This window comes from Eutrigla gurnardus, assembly GCF_963514095.1.
Source record: "Eutrigla gurnardus genome assembly, chromosome: 1".
NCBI classification, from domain to species: Eukaryota; Metazoa; Chordata; class Actinopteri; order Perciformes; family Triglidae; genus Eutrigla; species Eutrigla gurnardus.
The window spans coordinates 8786168-8814100 of NC_139915.1; the positions used below are offsets into that span (position 1 = coordinate 8786168).

At 41.3% G+C, this 27933-nt stretch overlaps 2 protein-coding genes across 3 annotated transcripts in view; one reads left to right on the forward strand and one right to left on the reverse strand.

Moving 5' to 3' along the window:
* The window catches only part of apba2b (amyloid beta (A4) precursor protein-binding, family A, member 2b), a 58235-nt gene extending 34961 nt beyond the window's left edge, over nt 1–23274 (forward strand). The window contains exons 3-14 of one of the 2 annotated variants that reach the window (XM_084009048.1): nt 921–2191; nt 4694–4774; nt 5423–5462; nt 5964–6109; nt 12062–12097; nt 13806–13892; nt 16555–16740; nt 17873–18052; nt 19814–20026; nt 20112–20231; nt 20699–20839; nt 22167–23274. In XM_084009048.1, coding sequence (XP_083865174.1) covers nt 921–2191; nt 4694–4774; nt 5423–5462; nt 5964–6109; nt 12062–12097; nt 13806–13892; nt 16555–16740; nt 17873–18052; nt 19814–20026; nt 20112–20231; nt 20699–20839; nt 22167–22238 — 2573 coding nt within the window. In that variant the 3' untranslated portion in view covers nt 22239–23274. The remainder of the gene's footprint in view (nt 1–920; nt 2192–4693; nt 4775–5422; nt 5463–5963; nt 6110–12061; nt 12098–13805; nt 13893–16554; nt 16741–17872; nt 18053–19813; nt 20027–20111; nt 20232–20698; nt 20840–22166) is intronic. The other variant, XM_084009049.1, reaches the window with a different exon arrangement.
* Nucleotides 23275–24194: 920 nt separating this feature from the next.
* On the reverse strand, nt 24195–27915 carry sord (sorbitol dehydrogenase). The gene is made up of 9 exons (XM_084009197.1): nt 27773–27915; nt 27653–27686; nt 27045–27209; nt 26607–26766; nt 26326–26444; nt 25875–25940; nt 25577–25755; nt 24832–24953; nt 24195–24701 (listed from the first exon to the last, which is right to left on the reverse strand). Exons 1-9 carry the CDS (start codon nt 27824–27826, stop codon nt 24536–24538), a joined length of 1065 nt encoding a protein of 354 aa, XP_083865323.1. The 5' UTR covers nt 27827–27915; the 3' UTR covers nt 24195–24535.
* Nucleotides 27916–27933: the final 18 nt, after the last annotated feature.

The window sequence follows — 27933 nt, forward strand, 5'->3', positions numbered from 1 at the left end:
CGTGGCTGTTTGGTGAATTCCTCTGACGACACAGTGTTTCTGCCATCCTGCCTGCATTTTCCTATTGTGCGCATCGTGCTGCTGCACTACCAGCCTTGGAATGTGCGCTCTCTTGTATCCCTCATCTGCTGTGCTGGTTCCCCAACCCTTTGCCTGACCCAGATTTACCTTCTGCCTGCTCCCTATTGGTGTGTCAGTCTGTACTCACCTATTTTTCGATCTTCTGCCTCCTCGCCGAAACCTCCTGCTTGCCCCAACACGGTACCTTTGAACATTGAACTCTGCTGTGTGTGTTCATTGTAAGCGTTACAGAACTCTTGGATATCTCCAGTCTGGAGAAAGAACTGAACTGCCAGCATTTTCCGGTGTCTGCTGCTAAATATAATAAAGGCATTAGAAAGCAAAATAAACAAAAGAAAGCATCGTGAATGGAAACATTCCAAAATGTGCCGACCCACGACAGAAGTGGAGGGCCCTACAGCGGATGATTAAAACCGCCCAGAACATCATTGATACACATCTACCGAACATCAGTGATATTGGTGGCAAGAGGTGCCTGCGGAGAGCCCAAAGGATATTAAAAGACATCCCACCCAGCCACAGCCTTTTCACCCTGCTTCCATCTGGAAAAGAGATATAGAAGTATCGGCTGCCATACCACCCATCTTCAGAGCAGGTTCTTTTCTGAGGCTGTGAGACTCCTATATTCATTCTCCACCTATCACCATATAAATAGTTTGTTTATTGTGTGCATTTTTTCTTGTGTAGCTATAATGGGACTACAAACTGCCTTTCATTGTCCAACACTGTTGTACAATGACAATACATTGAACCTTAATTATATTGGTGCTAACTGTGATTTAAATAAAAGTAGTCCCAAGCATTAAGAAACATGTGTTTGTGATCATAATTCCCTGCAGGGCTGGCAGAGGAGGATGAAGGTGTGACGTACTACATCCGCTACTGCCCAGAGGATGACAGCTATCTGGAAGGTGTGGATTGCAACAGCCAGGGAGACTGCAAACACAGCCAAAGCCACAGCCAGGGTGACTGTGTGACCACCGTGCAGCCGGGCGCAGCGAACACAGAGGAATGTCAGGAGGCTGTGGAAGGGTGGGTCGCAGAGGGAATTGGTGAGGGGGAGGTGAGAGAGGAAGAATGGGTGGAAGACGGAGAGGGGGAAGTGAGGGAAGAGTGGACAGAAGACGATGAGGAGCTGAGGGAAGAGTGGAGAGAGGGAGATGAGGTGAGGGAGGAGTGGAGAGAGGGCGATGAGGAGGTGAGGGAGGAGTGGAGAGAGGGCGATGAGGAGGCTAGGGAGGAGTGGAGAGAGGGCGATGAGGAGGCGAGGGAGGAGTGGAGAGAGGGCGATGAGGAGGCAAGGGAGGAGTGGAGAGAGGGCGATGAGGAGGTGAGGGAGGAGTGGAGAGAGGGCGGTGAGGAAGCGAGGGAGGAGTGGAGAGAGGGGGATGTGGAGGTGAAGGAGGAGTGGAGAGAGGAGGGCCAGGTGAGGCAGGAGCACTGGGTGGGACGAGAGAGGCACCGGGCGGAGGAGTGGGATGAGGGAGGGGGCGAGGTGCGCTGTGAGGTGGTGGAACAAGATCCAGATGAACAGATATACAATGGACGGCCAGAACCCATCCTGGACCATCACCCTCATCTCCACCACCAACCCCCCATGCAAGATGACCTGCACACCAGAGAGGAAGAGGAGGAGGCAGAGAGCGAGGAGTACTGTCCTAATGAGGAAGAAGATGAGGACTGTGACGAGGGGGAGAGACGAGGGAGGGCCTACACTGGAGACTACTATGCTCCAGAGGACAATGGGAACTCGGTACGAGTCTCTCCGTACCGTAGCCGAAAGGTGCTGGTGGTCGAAGGGGAGACGGGGGAGGAGGCGGAGGAGGACATTGACCAAATTGTTGCGGAGATCAAGATGAGTATGAGCATGGGGAGTCTAAGCAGTGGCACCGACCAAAGCCCAGAGGAGTTGATGCAGGACCCTGCACCAAGTGACTACCCTCACCCGAAGCCTGACGCAGCCCCCTACCCACCAGCCCACCATCGCCACGACAGCAGGCCCAAGTCCCTTAACCTGCCCTCCATGCACCACAACAACCCTGATCTCCAGAGGGGTGTCAAGACACATGCACGCTCCCCTGAAAATAGGCAGAGATGGACACCAGATCAGGTGAGCTGTTTTTGATAGTTTAAAGCTATGAACATTGTTGTTTTTACCCACTTACAGTATCAGCACCCTTGTTGGGTAATCGTTTTTCCAAAGCATGAACATAAAACCCTACCCAATTATTATATTCTTAATAATATGTGATATAATGCAACATGGAGTTCAGTCATCATTTTCATTTTTAAACTGTGACATGTCTGAATGTCCAAACACTTGATATTCAAAATTCAAGACGATTTGAATTTCCAAAAGAGCCATTGAATCACAGTCTCCATGTCTAGAATAAGGACTACATATACATAGAAAGGCTCATGGATGAAAAGACGGAACATACCCACAACAGCATCAGCATAGTAATGCTATTTTTGCAGAAAATGTATTGTGCATTCAGGTTATTTCAGTGCTCTGTGGCAGAGATGCTTCCCACCAGCCTTATGATGAGAAGCTGGAGATGAATTACATGACATGTTGCTCAAAGCCATTCGGAGAATAGCTGGAGCCTTTACCCTCCCCCATGTTACCTTGAGCTGTCCCCCTGCTCATCTCTCTCCCTCTCAAAGCCCTTGTCGACTGTACAGTCACATAGATATTCTAAAACACATTGTAGAGCTCCCCCATCTTGTACAAGTCATGTGGTAAAAGGAGAAGAGGAAAGTCTATAAAGTATACCGACCGACACCTGTGTGTATCAGCATGTAACACATGTTAAATTCACAGTGCAGCCCATTATTAGCACAGAACTGAGTGTCAGACAATGTAACTAGATTAAATTGGAAGAATGTAGAGCACACTGCAGATTCAGATGACTCCCAGAGTCACTGAGATGATTCGATCCTCTTGTCCTCCTGTCAAATAAAACGTTCTCTGTACAGCACTTCGACATGACCTTTGAATGAACCGGGGCAGCAATGACTTCAATAAGAGCTTTGCTGCACAGTGTGGAATCAAGATATTATTATGAATAGCAGTTACAAAACAGAGGAAGTTAGAGGTCATCTTCACACACATTCTGTTGGTGTGATGCATTTCAGCAAGGTAATACACTGTATCGAATTTCTATTTGAAATGGGGCTACATTTTACATTTTACACACACACACACACACACACACACACACACACACACACACACACACACACACACACACACACCCGCAGCCACATCCCCCGGGGCGCAGTGTGTGACTTATGGAGAGAGGTGGGTGATCGATTTGCCTGGCATCGATTGATTCAGTTTCAGCACAACCGTGGTGGACAGCTCCCACTAACAGCTTCTTAAGAAGCTTCTTTGGATTGATCTTAAGGTTCTCCTAAGAAGGCAGTTAAGAACGCTTCTGGGAAACACCCGTATCTTAGCGCTCCTTCTTAGCCGAACCCTTCTTAACAGCCTTCTTAAGTCCTTAAGAACGATCGAATCTGGGAAACGCGGCCAATGTGAGTTAGGTTTACCTCTTAGAATCGGATGCTTCTCATTTGCGATGTATTTCATTTGATTGGTACTTTGTTTTGTATTTGAATTGGATAATCTGTGTATGTACACATGTACCTATTGATAGAAGCTGCCAGTCCTCTCAGTGCCAGTCTTGTGAAAGCTATGCATATGGTTTAAATGGATGTGGTACTGATTTATTGAAGCTTAAGTTCTACATGTAGTCTTTCTAATATTTCCTATTACAGATGGAGGCATGCACGCGGTTTGACTGGAGGCTGTACATGAATAATAGTTTTGTAGAGCATCACAGTTTAGCAATCTATCCCACCAAACAACAAGGTCTAATTAATTAATGGATGTTTGCACAACTGAGTTGGGCAACATGATGAATACTGATTAGACTTTATGTTTCACTCTCTCTTCGCAAAGGAGGCCACTAATGTCATGTTTGTGGTAATTAATTTTAATTCCAGACGCCCAACAGCTGGGCTGAATTTCACTTATTTGCAGCCGCACCAAGGAGGAGGAAGTTTTATTGGCTGGAGGATTTTATTTCAGCCAGACATACAATTGAATGTGAATGAGCAGTTGTGGACTCCAAGATGGATATCCAGGGAATAAATATAATGTTCCGTCTGTGTCATTTTATGGATGTTCTGTGTGTGTGTGTGTGTGTGTGTGTGTGTGTACACATATATACACGTGAGAGATGAGACAAAAGGTTGTACCTCCTAACCACCATTGCTACAATTGCTTGTGTTCTTTAAAAGTATGCTTTTCTACTAAGAGGATTTTTATTTAATTGTAATTGTAGTTTTACTTTTTGTATTTGTTATAATTAGACAGAGGATTTTGACAGTGGGCTCTCAAACATACCTTGTTTATAGCAGGCCCACCTACACATGTGGGCCTGCTATATGAGTCACCTGAGTTTTCCTCCAATCTGAACCTCTGTGTTTCAACCAGCAACAAAAACCGAAAGTAAATGTTTTCCATGTGTTTGACATAGCTTATACAATATTCCTCTTTTAATTCTTATATTCTCACACCTGTTCCTCTGTGTTGACCTGCCAGGTGAGCAATGGTTCAGAGCAACCCAGAAAACAGCAGCGCTCCGACCTCAATGTTCCCCTTGAGAACAACAATGTACCAGAGGTAAGATGTTCTATCGCAGCGTTTCTTTCATCAACCTGTCGACCTGTTGCAAGGTCGACCTTTTATACTTCAGTTACTGTTGTTAATGTGTGCGTGGGTACATGTTTGTGTGTGAGTAAATATGAAATTGCGTTACAGTCCATAATCTCCAACAGCAGTGTCGGTGTGAGAAGTGGATGAGTAATGCTTTGCACTCTCTCTACACATTTGCAATGCCCTTGAGCAAGGTGCATATAGGTTCTACAGCAGTAGAAGTACCGCGGTATAAATGCATGTAACTGTAACTGCCAAAATAGTAGGAGGGCATCATGTCTTGCACAATAAGAGTGTCAAATTGCATGTTTGTGGGAGGTCAAAGCCGAATCGCAGAAACCAAAGAAGGAAAAAGCAGTAACTTGTTTTTCCCATGAGAGGAGAAATTATTTTACAGGCTGGATTCTCTCATCATCAGTGTTTTCTAATCATGTATATAATCATTTGGGCTGGTTCTTTTAAATATTAAACACATAGGATTTGCTGCTTGATTCTGTGAAGGCAGTATTGTACATTAAGAAAAGCAGCAGATGTGAGCCGAGTGCACACCTAACAAGATGTACAAACAGATGAAACTGAAGGGTTCTGATTAATACTTCACTGTTTGTGTTGCAGCCGACGAAGAAGGCTGCATCGTTCCCCAGCTTTGTCGATGGTAAGCTAATCTGTTTGCACACCTGTTTGGTGATGAAATCAACATATCGTAATTGCATGGAGCCATTCCAAGCGTTACTTTGCCCACAGTCTGTCAATTCCCAGGCCTGATATAACTCATTCTGTGTTCTTTCTCTGCCTCTGGGTAGAAGCTAGGCCTAATAATGTATGAGGGGCTTCGCTGCCTGCCTGCTTCTTCAGATCATGACAGCGTATTGTGTCCCTGAGTGGGTGTCTGAGAGTCCACATCTACATATCACAGACACAGATTAATCTGAGCCCAGCCTCCCTTCAGCACTGCACCTCCATCACTGCTGAATGCCATCTAGCCTGTTATCAACATGTATCTATCTCCAGAACAACAGTGTTTGGCTCTATTTCTCCACACAGTACTTTGACTGCAGTGATTATTATACTCTCACAACACGGCCAACCCTTTCAGTCTAACTGCACTCTGCGTCTCCCTGTTAATCACCATCCTCTCTGCTTCTCCCTGGCCCAGTCCCAGGACCCTGCGAACCAGAAGACCTGATTGATGGAATTATATTTGCTGCTAACTACCTGGGCTCCACTCAGCTGCTGTCTGAGAGGAACCCCTCTAAGAACATACGCATGATGCAGGCCCAGGAAGCCGTCAGCAGGGTCAAGGTACTCAAAAACACACTCCATTCTGTTTAGTTTTTGACCCAAAGATATGCATGTCCTTACTTCTGCTCAATCAGGGGACACATTGCCTCCAGAGGAGTTGCCCAGAATTAAATCAGAATCCTCTGGCTTGTTTGACCAAAAAAATACCACAACTCAATTTGCAGTTTCCGCTTCATGGACTTAACCTGCATGAAACAGGGACTAAACATGGTTCCTGTGTGGTAGTTCCGGTTCCAGTCCCAGCTCCGGGGATTACACTTTTAAATCAAAACTAAAGACTCTTCTGTTTGCCGCTGCCTTTCAGTAAACAATGCTATCTATGAACTCATTCTACTTATAATACTTATTCTGCAGTGTATTTTCTATTCCTTGATATTCTTGTTTTTATTTTTTTTATTTTTTTATTTTTTTTATTTGTAAAAACAAATCATACATAGATACAAAAACAGGATTTACAGACAATAAGGAAACAGTTAAATTAAATTAAGAAGAAAACCCCAACAACAACTAAAATTTGGCTATAAAGACCCACAATCCAACCAGCACCCAGTTAATTCTCACTCAAAGTAATACCTATATACATACACATATTCATACATATGCATACAGATAAGGCATGTCTTATGCATTAATATTCCACACCTCCATGTTAAGCCTGTTTTGCTGTGAATATTTTTTTACCCTGGTAATCATATTTTCAAAGGCAGCTGTCTCTGTCATGAGTTTGATCCATTCTGTGAGCTCAGGCATGTGTGGGCTATTCCAGTTTCCCAGAATAAGCCTCGCTGCCACGATAAAACCTGTCGGTGTCAGCCTGATCTCTGCTTTGGTGCAGCCTGGTGGCATAACCGCTTTGTCCCCTACTTACTTATTATATTATGTCTACTAGGGCCTACTAGACATAATTGTGGGGATTCTGGTAAAGCTGCATGAGCCATCCTTCTAGGTTTTCCAGTACTCTCTTCCAAAACGGCAGTGCGGTGGAACAGTCCCACACAGCATGGAGATAGCCCATGGCCCATTTCTTTACATTTCCAGCATTTACTATCCTGCATTAAGCCCATTTAAACCGTTTAAGGGCTGTCAAATAATATCTATGTCCAATTTTATGGTGGACAAACTTGTTTCTTGCATCCCTTGTTGCCCATACATCTTCATTAACCTTGTAGCCAAGATCCTTTTGCCATATCAGTTTCAGGCCTTTACATTATTCTTGTTGGGATATTCAATATTCTTCTATAACATTTTGAGGAAGGTATGAAAAGCACTTTGAAACTCGTGAATCCTATTCTCTTCTCTTTTCTGTCCAAAAACAGACCTTTTGCTGCCCCTCAGCTGTCAATATTTGCAGAAATCCCCCATCTCTGTTAAATTGTTCTTTGAGGTTCTCGAATGATTTAAATTAAATTATCTTTTTAGAGGTCCTTGACACCATTATCCCTCCATGTATGCCATACAATGCTTTTCCCCCCCCGGACAGATGAGAGGGTTGTTCAAGTGGAGTAGCTTGTTTGTATTGAGAGATCCCTAAAATCTTGTGAACACCAGCCCATGTCTAGTTAGAGTGAAATAAGGTTTCTTTCTTCTGCCTGTTTTACTGTTTGTGTGAAAACAAATCCATTATACCAGATGGCTCTGCAAGAATCACCTTCATCTTAATCCACCCAGGGTTAAATTCATAATTTGCCCGGTGCACCTCTAGTATTAATATTAGGATGAGGGCTGGACATTGCTTGTTGTTTGTTAACATTAAAAACAAATTTATGCTGTTGGCTTCCCCTCCTTAGAAGAAGTGAATGAGCCACAAAAGCAGCAAGCATTCCAGAGAGAGAATAGTCGAGAGAGTGGTGAACAAGAATTGTTTCATGGTGGTAATGTTAGTGGAAGCAAATAAACATCAAATAATAATTTTCAGCAGATTTTTCTTTTATTAATTTACAACACCAAACTCAGGATGTTGAAAATTGCCTTTCTAACGAGCGCCATAGTTTTTCAAGCTGTCATTGGTCTAATTTCCTTATCTATTCATTCTTCAGATGAGATGGAAATGCAAACAGGAATGTACAAAGTGGACTTTACGTTGCTGATCTATTTTCTGCTGGTCTCATTATTCCATATGTATTTGGTTCTGTGAGTTGCTTTATGAAGTCTTGAGTCTAAAGAGCTACTTTGTAAGTTGCAGTTGCATGACTTTGACATTTGAACAGATTTTGCAAGTTGGGAAGATGACTACATGCAATAAACATTGATGTCTGAAGAGCTGGGACTTTTTGAGACCAGAAATTAAATTAAGATAGTTCCTGAAAAAAGCTTCCATAGATCCTACAGTGGAAAACACCTATTTGAGACTCTCTTCCAGTGATGTTGAGCTGTGCTTGTTCACACTCCAGAAGTCGGCATCCGATCAGTGCTGTTGGTTTGCTGCCCCGCTCTGAAAGAGCATTTTATATGATGGCAGTTCCTTCTCTTCTCCCCAGAGGTGCCAGCATAATGTTACAGTCAGCTTGTTGTTGTTCAGGCTGCATTGGTATCACTCAAAATATACAGAAGGGCCTGCAGGAAATATGTCCAGTGGCTTTACATGGATAATACTGCATGTTTGATCATATTTGTCATACAGTATGTGTTTTTATTTCTTATATTACCATTATGTGTCTGTTACGTATGAGAAAATGGATCCACAAACTCAAGCAAATAGTGGAACCCTGCTATTTCAGCATATTGTTTAAATGGTTCATCATATTTAATAGTTCTCATGAGATATTTTTAGTTTTATGGCTGGACCAGATTGCGCCTAATAAAATTTGCATGGACATCAGTGCTGTTTGTGTCTAGAGCAAAACATTGTGATCATATATTAGGCATGAGTGGTCTTTGAGGGCGGCTAAAGAATTTTGCCAGATTGGGCCACAGGGCTCGTTGTTTGCTGCAGCTGGCTGGATAATGGGACTGCTGGCATGCGAACCTAATATTTCACTTGTTCACTTGTTCCCTGCTGTTCTCTAATGTCGATGCTATGGTAATATTCTAGTGCAGTTTGAGGGAAATGCTGTGGATGGCACCAGTGCCGAATTAAGGAGCTAGACTCATATTATTTTTGATTAGGTTGATTGCTGTGTTCATCAGTGTTAGTCTGCCCAAAGTACTTGTGTCAGACTTTGCAGAAACAGCTACTCAAAACTTTAGACTTTGGACATTTGTCATTAATTGTGAGTTGTGTGCTCAACATTATTTTGTAATGTAATGATATTTATAATAATAATGCAGCACTGATGTTTTGGTGCATAGTTGCAACCCAGACACTGCTCACTTTTGTCTCCCTCTCATGTGAACACAAGCTTGGCTGTATTTCTAAATATTAAATGACCTTCTGGGTAGTTGTCTACTTTTAGTAAGTACAGGCTGTAATGCGTCATTCCATCAGAATATGCATAGTTACAGGAAGTAAATAAACATATTTGGTTCTTTAATCAAGGGACAGACTCGGATGATTAAGGCTTTGTCCAAATACTTCAGTCGTCCAATCACTCAAACCTTTCTTTAATGTTATTTAAGAGTGCTTAAGTATAGTGTAGTTTGTTCCACATAAGATTTAGTGCTCCCTGTGCAGGTTCAATTCGTCTTAATGTGTATTATGGCTGAAGAGGTATATAAGTGGCTACTGATGCCTGTGAGTATTTAAAAAAAAAAAACTGTGCAAAATAATTGTAAATATAAAATATTTTGGAATATGAAGTACTAAAACATGCAGGACAGTAGCTCTCCAGGACCGGACTTGGGCACCCCTGATCTAACTCGTCTAGGTCAGTGCAATATCATAATTTTTGTCCAGATACCAAAAAAATAGCAGTTTTAATTCCTTTATCGAATGAAAATAAACTTAGTTTTTTATTTCATAAGATTTAACCAAAGAACTCAAACTTTTCAAATGGTAAATGTTGTCATGAAAAATAGTCGGTACTTGGTCCTGCAGTCACTTTTCAGTCCATACATAAAATGTTTTGATATATAGCCGTCGTCAGGTAACAGTCAACATTGTAAGTAGTCGTTTCTGTGATCCGCTTCTGGCGACTTAAACAAGTGGAATCACATTTTGTATTCAAAGATTTATCCCCAAACTCAGTGTTGGATCTGAAAGCCTTTCGGCATTTCAGTTTAATAGCCCTCTTCACTCACATCTAGCTGATCTGTATTTGGTTCCTCCCTCCCTCCCTCCCTCACTCACTCACTCACTCACTCACTCACTCACTCACTCACTCACTCACTCACTCACTCACTCACTCACTCACTCACTCACAATTGCCTTTCCTGCAAAAAAGTGTCGTCAGGATGAAACCATGGCAACAGTTAGCTATCACCTTTTTACTGCATCCCCCTGCTTGGAACAGGTCCATTTAACAAGAGGTCGTCCATTATCTCTTTGATTTGTCCCTCGTGGACAAATGAAAAGCTGTAAAGCAAATGCCATTTAATCTTTGACATTGAAATGGACACAGCTGACTGCACACAAACCTGAACACGCATGCAGTAATGTGCAGCTGCATTTAAACGGCTTTGCTCCAGACAAGCACACATGTATACGAGCGCAGGAATGCACTTCGGCAAGAAGAAGTAAGCCAGGTGAATTGCAGCAAGGAAGAAGTTATTTATGCTTATCTTTTTGGCATGATGATCCCTCCGTTTGATGTAATATTTATGCAGCTTCATCCCCACCCCACTCACTTGTTCCCGCTGTCTATCCCCTCGCTGCTCAGCTCTTCCTCAGCAGAGCAGTGGATGCTGCTGAAAGCCTTGGATGTCTGTCTTGAGTCAGAGCTGATCGCGGAGGAGGAAACTTTACAAAACGAAAAAACCCAGAAAGAACTCCTCCCTTTCTCTGCTCTTTTTTGAAACTACTACTGTCTTAGTGGTTACAGCTCGGACAAACATCCAGTCTCACACTCTGAAATGTAATTGAGGTCAATATACTTTCCTCCGGTCGATGGCAGATGGAGAGAGGGACCGTCACTCAGCTTGAACCTTATACAGAGGGGTTGAGTTTGAAAGATTACAAAGGTCTGAGAGTTCTCCAAAAGATTCTCAGTTGAACTTGACTAAATTGGAGGCCACGCCAAGACCAGAGTTACTGATGATCTAATCAAACACATTAATGATTTAAAATCGCCTTTGTGTTGATCTAAGCCGTTTGATTCCAAACACGGCGACCCGACCGTGTCCTTTTTTGTTGTTTTTTTTTTTTTAATGCCGCCAAGAGAACAAAACCCCAAGCGCACAGTTTAAATCCTTGCTCAGGGGTTTATCCCCTCCCCTGCCTCTGTGAGTGTTGATTGTTTTCCAGCATGTCTTTCCTGGTAATAGTATTTAGACTGTGACATGAACATAGACATTGGTGAGAGCTGTGCCCATAGACGGAACCTGAGTTACAGACTTTGTTGGCTTTCTTAGGTGTAGTGCTTGTAGAAATGGGGGGGGCCTTACCATCTGTCTTTCTTTTGGTAAATGTTCTGACCACAAAAAGGACACTTCCAACGTTAAAACTGATAAGATTAACAAGACAATATTCAAACCCACCCCGGCGTAATAAAAATACCAAGATTGCAGGAGCAGTGGCGATTCATATGTGCATGTTTTTGATTTGCTGTTTAAAAGAAAAAAGCAATTATTACCCTCTGTAATTGCTATTTGGATTAGTATCGGATAACCAACACAGCTGTGTGAACGCTATCTCCTCAAACACACACATACAGTCACACACACTTGCTCTCTCTCTCTCTCTGTCTCTATCACTCTCTGTTTTGGGGAGCAGCGATGGCACACCTGCTGTTTGGTTTGGGGCTTTACTGTCTTACCTCCATTTATTTACCTTCTTTATTTCCTCCTCCTCTTCCTCCTGTTTTGTGTGCTCCTGTATCCGCTGACCTTGTCCTGTCCCAACGCCTGCCTGCCTGCCAGAGGGTACAGAAGGCTGCCAAAATCAAGAAAAAGGCGGTGTGTAATAAACAGAGCAAAAGATAGACCCTTTGGCCACTTTCCCTCCACTCTCAAATTTCATTGCATTCGTGCCTGTCTGTCTCTGTGTATCATCTCCCATCTGTGTCCGTAACATTTGTTATGTTCATTAATTTAGTCGAAACTCCTGGACTAAGACAACCATGTATTGCTTTAGGTGAACGGCTATGCATTTTGGCAGTGAGGGTCTTTCACAAGCCTAACACTGTGTTTTATGGCTCAAGACTGAGAACTGCTGACTAAAATTTTAATAACAGTACGTTGACACAAACTTATTTTTATTTTTAATATGCAGCCAATGTGACCGCAAGGTATAAGCCGACTTGTCAGCAGGACACAGTGGGAGAAGTGCCAGACTGTATTATATCTTAGGTTTCTCTTAATACACCATTATTACTGTGTAACCTGTGTAGTGACCTGTGCCCATAATAACATAGTCAAATTAATGTTCTTCTCTTAAACTGAATAATCTGAAGCTTTTGAAGATATGGTGGTTTAATGATGGAAGATTTTGAGACAGTCAGGGTGTCCTCAAATATACCAAGATAAAATAATAAAACGGTTTTGCTGATTTAAAAAAATGCAACATATGACATCATAAATGTTTCACCTCAGTGTCGAGGACAGAACCGTGAGAAACACCACTTAATCCAACGCAAAGCTCATGTCACCAGCTACAACTCTCATTAGTGTATGCAAATACTTTTTCATATTCTGTACTTAGCGCGGTTCGTTTCATGTAAGTTAAATTATGTATTTGGGAAATTGTTATTCAGTTCATGCCTAGTTTAAGTGTGATTAACAGTTTTCACCAGTGAAAGCAAAAAAATAATTCTTGCTGTAATTTACATTTTATGTTCGTCATCCTGAGAGAGAAAACGGTCAGTAACAACCTCAGCTATGACTGCATATATATTAGGCTCACTGTTGTGAACAATTTTAAATAAACATTGTATAATAATGTTTAAAAAGTGATTAGTGGAATGCCTTACATTTTGTTGTGTCATAAATGATCACCATATGAAACAAGTTACCCTCAAAAAGTCAATTATGTCTTAATCTTTGGTTAGTTCTGTTCATCTTCAGGCACTTTGTGGGATACAAATGAATGTACTAATGTGCCTCTGTGAAACATTATTAATATTATCAGCTATATGTTGTTTTTTTGTTGTTGTTTTTTTTGCCTCATTTGAAATGCACCAGGCAAGTAATTAAGGATAATCAAATAGAATTTGATTAGTATGCAGTACACAGGGATTAGAGGGAAATGTGGACAGGCTTGTTCTGTGCTGAAACTGCATTGCTCTCACTGGCGAAACAGCCAGCTGGTAAGGGTTTAGTGTTAAGCTGTTTCCTGTTTCCGTGCCAGCTTGCCATCTTCTTGCCTGGACAGTTGATATATAGTAACACCACTGCCAAAAGCCTTCTTTTTCTGCCTTTTCCACCTCACCTTAAGACTCAACTTCCTGTCCATCTAACAAGCATTCCCCTATCTGGACCCTAAACTATATATGCATGCATTTTGGATATCTAAACTTATATTTTTCCCACATTTAACACAAGCACCATTCAAGCGGTTGTAAAACCGTGCACAGTCAAGTTAGGGACAAAGATCTTCAATAATCAAAGTCGAAGGCGACGATGTGACCAACTCTTCTCTCTTTTGTTTTTGTTTATCTCGCCGCAGAGCACAGACGGAGATGCTCAAACCCTCACCGAGGTTGACCTGTTCATCTCCACCCAGAGGATCAAAGTCCTCAACGCAGACTCACAGGTGAGAACCAGCAAGCACACATGTTTCTGTGTCAGGCACAAGATGAGAGTAAAAGCCATTTACCTCTGACAGCACATCGGCCAAACACTGAGCTACACAAGGCTACACATGTGGGGAGAGTTGTTGTGTCAGAGCCACAGTCATAACTGCAGCTTAACCACAAACTGCTTCTCATGAAACCCCACGACGGATTGCTATTTATTTATTTGTTTGTTTAATCTCATGATGTCACAGTTCTCTTTGACTGAGGATAAGAATAGACTCTAAAAGCCCAAAAATGCTGCACAATCTGTGCATGGAGGGCGACTTAGAGAGCATGCACCGTGCAAGCTGCTCGACAGCAGAACAAGCTGCCCTCTTAGTTTTCAGCACAAGAGTGTTTCTTACAGTTGCCCTGAAGGGCAAACGATGACAACATAAAGAAGAACACAACCACAAATAGAAAAACACAACCACATTCACAAAAACGCAACCACAAAAAGGAAAACACAACCACATTAACAGAAGCACAACCACATTAACAAAAAAACATGACATGAACAAAAACACAACCACATAAACAAAAACACAACCACATTAACTACCGGAAAGGGTAGGTACTCGCTATGATGACACATCATTGCTGATTGGATGAATAGCCCCTCTACCTGTTAAAAAGAGGGCCTGCTGCTGTCGTCCAATCAGCAATTATGTGTCATAGCAAGTACCTACCCTTTCCGTGGTTGTTTTTTTGTTAATGTGGTCGGGTTTTTTGTGAATGTCATGTTTTTGTTAATGTTGTTGTGTTTTTCTTTTTGTCAATTTCGATAAAAACGTCCGCTAAATGCTCTAAATTAAGTTATTTATTGAGTGTTTTTCTTCAATTGTGCTGCAGGCATAGTCTCAAAGTTCAAATTCAGAGTGAAGTTTGACTTTTTGAATGCAATTTGGAATGAAAAATCACATCTATCTGTCAGATTTTCTTTTATTCAAGTATTTTTTTTAGACCGAGCTTCTCCGCTTTTGCAGAAGCCTTGCCAAAAGTTTTCTTGCCTTCAGCTTTACAACAAGCAGCTGCATGAAGCAGCCGTACAAGTCTTCATAGGAGGGGAGTCTCTGATAGAAGTAAACTGTCTCTGAGAGCTTTGCAGTTCATGAGATCCTGAATAGAGCGCAGTTGTCACAGTAACCGTTAAATGTATATGTAATAGATGATTCATTTGCAGTATTTCAGTCTGAGCAGCTGGCTGGTCGTCTAAGTTTTTGAATGTGTGCGTGTGTTTGTGCTTGCGTGCATGTGTGCTCATGCACGTGCATGTGTGGGCAGCCGCCTGGCAGAAACGTGCTGCAATGCAGTTTATAACTTCCTCCGTTTCCCATCTGGTTACCACTGATTCTGGCAATCTTGGAGAGAGATTTTGAGTAAAAAAGCCTTCATTCTATAATTAAAAGACTCAATATAGCCTGAATGGGGTTTGTGACACTAATTCACAATAAGAACAACTCCAAAGGTGGGCTGAAACAACTACAACAATAATTAAGCTGCTGTAACAAAACAACTAAACACAGTTAATGAATGGAACTAAACTAAATAGCAATTAGATTTAGCATATTATCATAAAACACGGACAAATACAGAAGTATATATATATATACTGTATATATATACTGTATATATATATACTGTGTATATATATTTATATATATATATAATCCTTCTCAATAACTTTAACCCCTTACATTTTTACATACCAATATCCATTTGTGTGTTTATTGAAATGTACTTGTGAGAAGAGAGTCATTTATATATAAATCACAAAATACATTTGTGAATCCTTCTCTGTGCATTCATTATTAATGAGACTGAACTGACCCCATATAGAAGTGTCTCTTCTGGGTGTCAACAAAGAGAATTTAGACCCCAACGTGTTGCTGGTACCCTCAGCCAATAAACAGGGTGTGCAGATCGTTCCCAATCCAGAGTCAAACCCTGCTGCTTTGTCCCTCAGTGTACCAAGACTCACAGTCCTTACAGGCCTGAAACAGATAGGGAGAGCAGACAGGCCACAGCAGGATGAAGCATGCTTCTGAGGAGATGTGGATGCTTTAAACCTTAATCTTTCTGTCTGAGCGGTGTAAATCAGTATATATTCTCGTCATATATTCATATCATGTATTCACTTATGCGTTCAGCTTCTTCAGCATTATGTTGCAGCCTCTTAGTCCTGCATACCGCATGCATCATCCTGCTTTACATACGGTACTTTTTATGTATGCTGTGGGTGATTGTAAGATATTCAAGGAAACCTCCTCCCCGCTTTGAATTATGTTTTCATATTCATGCTATTTTTGATTTGCTCCTAGTCTGTTTCGCACCGCTGGGGTTGCAGCTGAAAGAATGAGACTCAAATTGTCTTACATGCAATATTTTCCCAGAGGGGAATGATCAAAGTATCTTCTACTCTATAAGCATGCATCCAAGCACCACATAAATATAATACACAAACAAAATTATACTTAGATCTATTGTGCTCTATGGCAAAGGTATAAGGTATTAGGTCAAGGTGGGTTTTATTTTGACTTTCAGGGCTCAGCTATAATTAAAAAATGTTCTTAATTAGCTAAAATTATTCAATTATATTACATATAATTAACATGCCGCTGCAAACTGTCCCGTCCACAGGAAACGATGATGGACAACGCACTCCGTACTATATCCTACATTGCCGATATTGGGAACATCGTGGTCCTGATGGCGAGGCGGCGGATGCCACGCTCAGCCTCCCAGGACTGTATTGAAACGACGCCCGGGGCACCTGAGGCAAAGAAGCAGTACAAGATGATATGCCATGTCTTTGAGTCGGAAGATGTAAGTGTGTTCAAGATGGCAAACCTGCTGTGTGTGTTAATTGACAGCATTAAATGTGCGTGGCTGTAAGCAAGCGTGAGGTCAGTGAGGACACTCATTGCATTGTGGGTGTTATTTGATTGTCGGATATTATTTCAGGTTCCCACTTATCATCAATGTGAATGTTTTTCTCTCCATTTAGATCGAAGACATAATTTTATTTGTTCATCCTTGCTCCACATTGTACAAATGTTAATCTTATGATATATTGTTATAATCATAATAATAATAAATATTATTTATTGGCACCTTTCATGGCCCTCAAGGTCACCTTACATCACAGAAAATAGTAATAAAACACGCAATAAACAAGCCCCAGTAATACATTATCAATAAAATGTCACTAATATATTTTTTGTGACCTTCAATAACTGAATAGAGCAACACTCTCACATGAAACGATGTACATGGACTCACAGAGCTGCTGTTTGTCTTGTTGAAGTAGATTCAGCAAGACGTGGCACTATAAACAATGTTTCACAGAGGAGCCAACAACCAAGTGTCTTTTCCAGTCAGTATAAAGGCTGGACTCCAATCTGTCCCCTAATTTCTGCTGCCAGCTTTTAAAGGCCGGCCAGAGTTATGGTAGAACCATTCAGCCGCTCATCCATCACCTTAAAAACGCTCTCTGCTCTTGTAGCTCTGCCTGTATTTTACTTGTTTATTGTTCCGCAAAGAAATTCACACTGTATTGATTTTAGAGAGTTTTGGTCATGAATGTCTACAAATTCTGCGAGAGATTTATATTCACGTATTGATTTCAATTAAGCAGGAGAATAGGCGAGAAAACGACTTGCAATGTGCTATGACGCACCCTTTTTATTTTCTTTATCTATCATATCTCTCACAGCCAAGATTAAGCATCAGGTTTTCATTTTCTTTTCTACTTTTACACATTTTAGTAGTTTTTGCTTGGAACAAATGTCTGTGTGTGAATGGAGGGTTTTTTTTAATCGCGATTCATGATAACGTCCTGTATCATTCCATCCCTACCCGCTGTATTGTTATTAATATACATAAGCTTCTGTTGATCTAACAACACAAGATCACAAATGCATGTTTTTGTCACGCTTCCTGCTGTTTCTACCTGCAGGCTCAGCTTATCGCACAGTCCATTGGCCAGGCGTTCAGCGTAGCTTACCAGGAGTTCCTGAGAGCCAACGGCATTAACCCGGAGGACCTGAGTCAGAAGGAGTACAGCGATATCATCAATACCCAGGAGATGTACAATGATGACCTCATTCATTTCTCCAACTCTGAAAACTGCAAAGAGGTTGGTCTATATGAGGAGTGCAGTACATACAGTACATGCATTTCCTACTATTTCAAGTTTTTCTACAAAAGTGTGTCGACTTCTGTCGGCGCAGGAAAGAAAAGAACATAAACACTGAAACTTCACACGTGTGCTGCAGGGCCATTGGAGAAAGTATACAGTAGCTTTTCGCTAATTAGACCGATTAAGAGGCAGATGGTACAGTAAACTCTTCTCGCAGCATGTCAATGCTAGCTGTTTTTTTGCTTCAGCATTTCCCCTTTAGCTCACACTGTGCCCTGAAAGCATTACTGGATGCTTTTGGAGAATTATAAACGGTGAAACAGTCGCTGGCTGCGTGGGCACCGCTGCACAGCTGCTATATCAGTCATTTTAGTGATGGGGAAATTGGGCTTTCTTGAAGCACTCACGCTTCCAAACCAACTGTGTTGAGAATAAATTAGTTTCTTAAGGCTTCATGTGCACTCATGTCATATCTGCTGGACTGAAGAATCAGAGCAGGATGTTTTCACATTGCAGAGCACAAATTATTCAAATTCAGATATAATAAATGAACCACTGGTCATCTCTTACTGTTTATGCCCAACATAAATAATATATTAAACCTTAGTAAAACTTGGTTGTGATATAGAAATGTCACTGTCACACTGAGAAAACAACTCACTGCTGACCCAATATTTGGGTGCATGTTCTACTCTTATTTCTGTTTATTATTTATACTTTAGTTGTGGCTCCAACTGTCAATCAACTCATTGTGAAATTCAACTAAAAGAAATTGGGAATGAGGAAATGACAGCAAGTAGCAGTGAGGGGCTGCTACACAGTATTATATAATACTAATAGTAATGTATGGAGCACTTCTTCACATCTTAACAGAATGTAGTTGTTCAAGTGCTACACAATTACCTACCGTGTGTACTGAAAGGACCTGCATGTCTATAGCAATTTTCTTGTCTCTTCCACTACTCAAGGTTCTTTACATCAGTCTGCTTTCACCCTTTCACACACATTCATACAAGGATGGCAGAGGATCCACCTGCCCATCAGGATCTAATCTAACTCATTCATGCACATTCACACTGTGTAAATGTGGGCCATTTCTTGCCAAAGGACACTTCGGCATTCGGACCCCCACCATTAATACAGCTACTGTATACACAGCATATAGTACTGTTTTAATAAACATCTGTTCAGTGCCTCAGTAGGAAGTCCAGGATAAGACTTTCATACATTTGATACAAGGGGAAAATCCATTCATATATAAAATATACAGATGGTCTATTTTGGGATAATCGAGTGAATTTAAGAGATTAAGGTTCTTTTTCACATATTGCTATAAAGCAGTGCTGCTCATTGATTTGCAACATAGCCTGCAATTGTCTAATGCAGCCAGAGATATTCAAAGGATATATTTTCTATGGGCTCATGTTACTGTAGATATCATGATATTTGAGCCGCTGATTTCTGCTCTGATCTGTGAAAGAAAGCTAGAATGGAAAAATACATTTTAAATAAAGAGAAATAGTAATTACCTGACAGATATCACAAAGGAATCCTATTGTTTTAATTGAAAGTGAGTTCTCTATGCATTCTCCAGCTGAATGGAGTGGAATCTGGTGCCCCTCTGATCAACTACAGAACATTGTTGATGGGAAAAAAAGACTCAAGCATGCTGATGCAAACAGACTAATGTTTTTGACACTGTTGCGGTCAGTTTCTGTCTGTGCTGAAACCTTAAAGTGACCAACCAACTGTCCACAGCTGCAGCTGGAGAAGAGTAAAGGGGAGATCCTGGGCGTGGTGATCGTGGAGTCCGGCTGGGGCTCCATTCTACCCACAGTTATCTTGGCCAACATGATGAACGGCGGGCCAGCGGCTCGCTCGGGCAAGCTCAGCATCGGAGACCAGATCATGTCCATCAACAACACCAGCCTAGTGGGGCTGCCACTCGCCACCTGTCAGGGAATCATTAAGGTGGGGGAAGAAATAACAATCGATTAGAGTTCTGAGCCACATGGTCACTGTGGAAATGAACAAGCTCTTTGTTTGTGTGTTAAAGGGCTTGAAGAACCAGGTTCAGGTGAAAATGAACATCGTCAGCTGCCCTCCTGTCACCACGGTCCTCATTAAGAGACCAGATCTAAAGTATCAGCTGGGCTTCAGCGTCCAGAACGGCATTGTGAGTATCATTTGATTTCTAACCGTATAGGTTTGATAAATTCATAATATTATCCTAAGAACATTGCTTAAGAAATGCACTGCACTGTCTGTTTTTCTTAATGCTATATGGCTAACTTTGGTGTTATGTATGGTACATTTGTATTATTGGTTTCACAGTCTTTGTTTAGATGAATCTGCTCATTCTAGTTTCTGTATTGGACACACTGATCATTGTGATAAATTGCTGTTTCACCTTGAACTCAGTTTATACAACAAAAAAAACATTTACACCAAGGATGTAACGTGCAGTTTATCATTTCATCGGTCTTTAATATATCAACTATCGCTCCTCACGGCCCCAGGGTCTGATGCTATTACTGTACCACTGCAGACAGTTTACCCTTCCAGTGGCATTCATTTTACTTACTCTGTGTTCTTGCAGATGCTCATAACCTGAGGACTTTTCCTTTCTGTGTATTCTGTCAGATATGCAGTCTTATGCGAGGAGGCATTGCTGAGCGAGGCGGGGTCCGCGTGGGTCACAGGATCATAGAGATCAATGGGCAGAGTGTGGTGGCCACAGCACATGAGAAGATTGTCCAGGCCCTCTCGAACTCTGTTGGAGAGGTGAATCTGATGCTCACACACACACACAGTTACATACAAATGTACATATTTTACAATATGTAGCACCTACCTGTGATTTTAACTAACTCTGTGTACTTAAAGTAAATGATACAGCATAGAAATCGGTTGTTGAATGTGTTGTGTGGCTCTAGAAGAACTTAACCCTGATGGGTTATCTCAGGGGTTATTACACAGCTTCAACAGAAATTGGGGCATTGAGTTAGAAAGATTAAGGCAAGATACAGTTCAGTGGCATTGTGGGAATTGCAGGACACAAAAATAAAGGCTATCTTGGCCTCCTGTGAGCCAAACGCAGCTAAAAAAATCATTTTTATATGGAATACATTTTGTGTTTTTGTGGAAGGATGGCTTCAGCCTATTGAAGCTTTTGAATTGAAGTCATTTTCTGTATGGAGCACATGAGGTATGAGGTCGTGCTCAAAGTAATTTACTGCTTTCAGTATTCACTATTCAGGGAACTCTTTGTGAAGGACTGGATACTTATATTTAAACCTCTACTGGGGTCATTCCTCTCACACGGCTGCCAAATGGATTTATCTTTTCCAACTGTCTGCCTTCTGCATGTTGGTTGACGAATCTTGTTTAGTGGCCATCGATTTACGCTACTTTTAGTGTCGCATTGTGGGATAATTTAAGCCTTCTATTTAGAAACCAGGAGATAAAATACTAACAAATAAAAGTCCTGAATTAAAAATGTTAAGTAAAAGTAAAGAAGCATTATAAGATAATTGTACTTTAAGTGTCAAATGTATATTGCAGAATGGCTCCTTTCAAAGTGTTTCAAAGAGAATATAATAATATTCAGTTTTAATGATTAACAAATACATGTGATTTTTTGGAATCTTCTCCAATGTGAGATAGTCTGTATGCTACTGAGTAGATTAGTTGTGTAGTACTGCTTCATATTGTATGATAACATGGTGGAGTAAAAGTATAATATTATATTAAATGGAAATACTTAAGTGAAGCACACATTATTCTTTGGTACAGTTACTGACTGTATGACAGAACGCAACTTCAGATCCTTAGAAGTTTTAAAAACTGTATCTATAATAGGTTATTATAGGTATAGAAGGATATTATAATCATAATACACAACACAACAATCACTAGACATTCAAACAGGGCCCTATTAGTGGATTATATAGTGATTCATGGATTATTTTGTACCCAGCAATAATTCGTTTTAAGATTTAAAATGACCTTTTGAACACATGCAAAGAAAATCACACACAATCATCTGCAGTATAAAATGTGAAAATATACTCTAAATGTCCCTTTTCATGTGTTTTATTTTTCTTGACAGATTCACATGAAGACCATGCCGGCAGCCATGTTCAGACTTCTAACAGGACAGGAGACACCTATGTACATATAAGACATGGCCAGGGACCGTCCCACAGGACAGGCCATCAGCTGTGATTGGTTATCTTACAGGGCAAACCAAGCTGACCAGTAACTGGGGGGGAGGATCGCTTCTCCCCCTCATTTCATTTCTCTTTTTTTTCTTCGTCTTTGAGCTGATGACTTTAACTCTTCATCATCTCACCCTCGTCTGTGCTTCACGTTGCAACGGCCATTTTATTGACATGAGATGCTTTTTTCCATCTGACCAGCTGAAGTGTGTGTGTGTGTGTGTGTGTGTCCTGTCTGTGCTTTTCCGTGTCACTTCCGCGAGATCACGTGGACAGACTTATCGAGCGAATCCATCACAGTTTATTTTTTTATATTCATGTAATGCAATATGAAACTTCCACTATACTTCTTGTATAGTTTAATTTTGTTCTTCGCTTATTTATTTCTCATGTAAATACATATTTAGCTAATATTGCGAGTGGAGGCGGCGGGAGAGGAAGGAGCATCGGCTGCATTGTAAATATTTATTGAATCTCGCTGTTGATTGAAATGTCTGCGATGATGAAGACACAATTAAATAATGCCTGATATGGCAGCCGCCGGGGAAAAGTTAAGTGTGGGATGTGTTTGTTTGAATATGCTACGTTGATATAATGTACATGTGAATCAAACCAATGCTCGCAGCAGGGGTTTATGGGAGAAATGCCATATACTTTGAGTTTCCTCATTTTAAGGCAATACAAGAATTCAACCTCTAAAGTCTTTTCTAAATCTCATGTACAAACACTCTCACACGTTTAAATAACACACGACCGAGTTCAACTATTAACATGCATCATTTCTGCTTTTGATATCAAAGTCACATGTATGAAAATGAAGTTTCTTTGGCGTGCTACTCTACTGTGTGTTCATCTTTAGTGTTCCCGACTGACTCTCATGCACACTATGGGTGGATCGTGAATGTAACTGTGTTGTGTGAGCCGTCCCATTGCCATAAACGGTATTAGAATGTCTGTACATAAAGAAAAAACGTGTCTAGTATTGTGATCATGTTAAAAGGGAAAAAAACAGGTTTAGTCACTGCAAACATCTCCCCACCTGTATGTTGGCTTTTAGTCTGGAGAGGGAATGAGAACTGTGAATCACACACTGTGACGGAAACAAGCCTCACCGCTGGGTAAAGGTTTTTACAATGCATCGTAGTACATTTTAACCATATGAACTGTGTGCATGCCTCGTAAAGTAGTTTCATGTCATTGTGGCAAGAAAATAAAATCTGAGCTAAACCTGGCTGGTTTTGTTGGACTGGATCAAACAGATTCCGTTGTAAAAGAAAAGGTTGGATCTGCTGTGTAAAAGTGTAGCCTGGAGGTCGTTTATTAAGTTAAATATTTTGTCTTATCACATATTGTCTTGTTATACTAATTAAAACCTGTGACTTCATTATTTTAGTCCTACTTTTACTGTTGGAATTAAAATGTTATAATTTTGTCTTCAGAATTATTTTCAGTAAAATTCAGAATTCAAACTGATTAATAGGAGTTATTAGATGTCAATGTCATACTACGTACCAATTATTATGAAAATAAGCAGATGATGAATATTTGGAGTAAGCCACCGATACAGAAACGTTAAATAAATTGGTACGGTAAGATTAAATTGTTTTTGTTGAGTTGTGAAGATTCTAAAGTCGTCTGTCTAATGGTGAGTAGCATTTTGTACATATATGTATATGTTTATGTAGAATATGGAGACACAGTGGAGCCATCTGAGTGCCAATCCAGAATATCTGTCTGTATAATAACCGGCAAAACGTGTACTTCAAAAGATGAATGTGTAGTATATATGTAGTATCAGTATAGAGTAGAGGACTGGGACAAAGACCCTACTATGCATTTCCACTTTGAGCCTCTAGTTCCCCCTAGTGGCAGCAGTTAGATAGTGCAGGTTCTGTAAAATTGAAATACAAAAAACCACATCATTTATTTTAATTGTATTATTTAAGGATTTTTTAAAGGATCTTTACTACAAAAGTATCATGTAAAGTTAACAAATTTAAAATTGAACAAATTATAAAACAATTAAAATGTTTGTTAAAGAAGTTGAGCACCACAAAACATTCACTCGTACCATGAGATGCTAGTTCTACCTCTGACCTGAGAGCAGGTCAGCAGTCGGTATTCAGTGCCATTATCGGTTGTCTCTTTGAACCGGGTCTGTTATCTTTATTAGGGTCAAAGTCCAGTCTGTGTTGATGTCTGCTTGTCATGCCGAGTCGCTCTCAGGCAGGTCAGCTTTGTTTCACTGCAACGGGTCAAATCAGGGCTTCTGGTCATTCTGGTCACACTTAAACATGACCTTGATGCCGAGACCCTGGCGAGTGGTTTCAAAGGCCTGGGCTGCCTGCTCCAGGGGGAAACGGTGGGTCACGAGGGGCTTCACGTTCACTTTACCCGACGCCAACATGGCGATGGCCATCGGCCAGCTGCAACACAGCAAGACAGAGGTGTTACTCAGGAGTTTGATTATTAAATATACACATTATTACTCAAGTGCAACAGCCTCCTACTTTGCTTTAAACATCAAAAGGGGCAATTCATGTTTTTTTTTCTTACGTGTTGCAGTAGCGGAAAATTCCTCGGATGTCCACTTCTCTTACGGCAGCGTTGACCAGAGGAACGGTGACCATCTGAGGGCCGACACCCACCAACGCCACCACGCCTCCTGAACGTGTTGCCTGAAAGAGAAAGAATATACACAGTAAATAACTTATTATTAAATCTTCAGTTAATGGAACTCGTTGGCATTTGTATGTCATAGTGGACCAAGAATACTGTAGTATAAATACATAATGCAGTCAATGTCCTGCATTCAAAACGTGGTGGATGTTTTTGAGCATTCTTTGTACTTAATTGCAATTAACACTGCAAAGCAGCCAACTGGTGATTCAAAACTAAAGAGGTCTAAGAAGTATTTTTAGTAACAGCACTGCAGGACATTGATGGTCAATAAGACTGCTTTTAACAGATCATGCTGCATTTCTTGTAGGAAGGGAAGTATTATTTAGTTGGTTTAGACTACAGGCAAGTTAAAGCATGTTTGTTGAACAAACAGGTTTATACAACCAGGTACTGTGGCAACTCTTATAGAAGCAAATCAAACCTCACACTGTTGTCACGACAGAAACTGAACAACACTGCTGTAAGACAGATTCTGTAGATGTAAGACATGTTGCATGAAATGGAAAAACTCAAGTAAAGTACAAGTTCCTCAAAACTGTAAGTAAGTATGGTACGTTCTACTCTAGCTACTTCATAATTGTGAATCCTGCTTTATGGTGTTCAGTGAAGCGTCACATACATAGATGGCGGTTTGGATGCTGCTCTCCACGCCACAGCATTCGATCGTAACCTGAGGCTGAGAGCCCAGCTTGCCCTCTACACTCTTCGCCAGCTGCTGGGGTGCGTCTTCTCTTTTCACCATCAGCTGGAAGTCTGCACCCAACTCTTTGGCCATCGCCAGACGCTCGGCTAACATATCTGAACACAGCAACAGTGGAGACTAAAGAAAAGAGAAGATACCAGAACCTGCGCAAGCGTGTGCGTGCGTGCGTGTGTGTGTGTGTGTGTGTGTGTGTGTGTGTGTGTGTGTGTTTTACCGGTGATGATGACCTGCGAGGCCCCCATCGCCTTGGCCACAAGCAAGCAGACTAACCCAATAGGTCCTGTGGGAAGATAAGAAGTAAACCAGAGACTGTGTTAAATGTCAATTTCAAGCAATAAGAAACTGTTTCAGCCAGTAATGCTCAACGCATGTGAAGTAGCCTGTTTCAGCAAGACGAGGGGCGACGAAGGGCTTGTTAATTATTAAGTGTCTTACTTGGTGTGTTATGGTTCAGAAGTTTTGCAACCACTCAAGATTTCTTAAGACAGAATCATTCTCACTTTTGTGACTATCCCAGTGTGTGTTTGCCAAATTAGATTCCTTACTTGCAGGAGCATGTTGCATAAAAGCACAATAAAATCACCTCCTCTTTATAGTACAGTGTGTCCTGAAATGCAGCCGGGAGGATCTGGTTATTGGAGTTTTCCTACTTGTTTTGGCTTTACCTGCGCCACAGATGAGCACGGTGCTGCCGAGGGTCACACCAGCTCTACGGCAGGCGTGGATCCCCACAGACAGGGGTTCGATTAGAGCTCCCTCCTCAAATGTCACATTGTCAGGCAACCTGGATAGTTGAAGAAAGACCCGGAAAGAGAAAAGAAAGAAGAAGACAACAACAACAAAAGGGATGTAGGCAAAGGTTAGGCAAGAGAGAGCCTGTTGACATTCAAGAGATAAGGTAGTTGTTAGGTAATCTCTGGTGCAAGGTTGGAGGAAAAAACTCTACTTGTAACAGAAATTGGCATCGTGTTTGTAGTATCGGCACAGATTTCCATCGTCGGGGGGCGTGGCGCAGAAGAAGATGGTCGGAGACAAGTTATATCGGCCGTTTTTGAAGAACTCGTCCATCTCTCTAGGCGCGCCGGGCTCGATGGCCACTCTGTCACCTGAAACATACAGAGTTGAGTTGAGTTTGTCCAGAACTCTGTGTGGCTAAGAGGGAACTTGATTTAAACATCATAGAAATGTAAGGATGGGGAGATTGCATCAAAATGATGTATGATGTTAAAGTTCCATGAATGCATGTTGAAATGCCTTTCTGGTGCTGCAGGTACAGTTTGTAAAAATAACCACTTGACTGAAGCAATAACCTTTTTTGACTTGAAAGTGTATCAACTTCCCTTTTAACGAAACGGCAGACTTCTGCAGTACACTGCCCACTTACCTACTTTAAGATGCTTGACTGCTGATCCGACCTTGATGACCCGCCCTGACGCCTCGTGCCCCAACACCATCGGTTTTGTGACCACAAAGTCTCCGATTCGGCCGTGCTGCCAGTAGTGAACATCTGAACCACAGATTCCAACAGAGTGCATCTGGAGCAAAACATCTGGGTACAAAACATGACACACAAGTCACGAAAAGACACCACGGACCGGATTTCAGACCTCTGAATCGCTTACATCTTAATGTTTGTTTTGTTTATAGGAAATCTGCAATCAGAGTTGAAATAAAATGACAGTTCAGTATAATCTTTACTACTGAATCCAACAGGAAATTTATTTGAGATATCTATTTTTCTACACTAGTGCATTGGTGACTTGCAAGTCATCAATGCACCAATTAAAGATATGCAGTCTGGCTTTAAAATACATTTCAAAACCATAAAACTAGTCTGCAGTTTAAATCATATTCATATAGGAAAAGAAAACAAAGTAGCCAGGTAATTGGACTGCATTAAAAATAATTCACACTATATTCACATATGTTTAGGTAAATTGCAGCTCAAGTGTATATTTTCATTAGAAGAAACACCAGTTCTCTGGGTCATACCATTAGGTCCTGGCACGGGGATGGGCCGCTTTTCCTGAGAAATGAACAACAAAGTTAGTAGTCCGTTGAATTGACCCAGACTGTAAGTAACACAGAGGGGGAGTCAGGTGCGTTTCCTACCACCCGCAGGTCTCCCTGGGCGTGCAGGACCACGGACAGGTTTTCCTCCGCCATGACAGATGCAGCACTTTACAGCCAGGTGAAGACGACGCTGACAGGAGAAGCAAACGTGAGACTCCTCTCCTTGTTCGCCGACAAGTGTCAAAGTACAACCAGCCAAA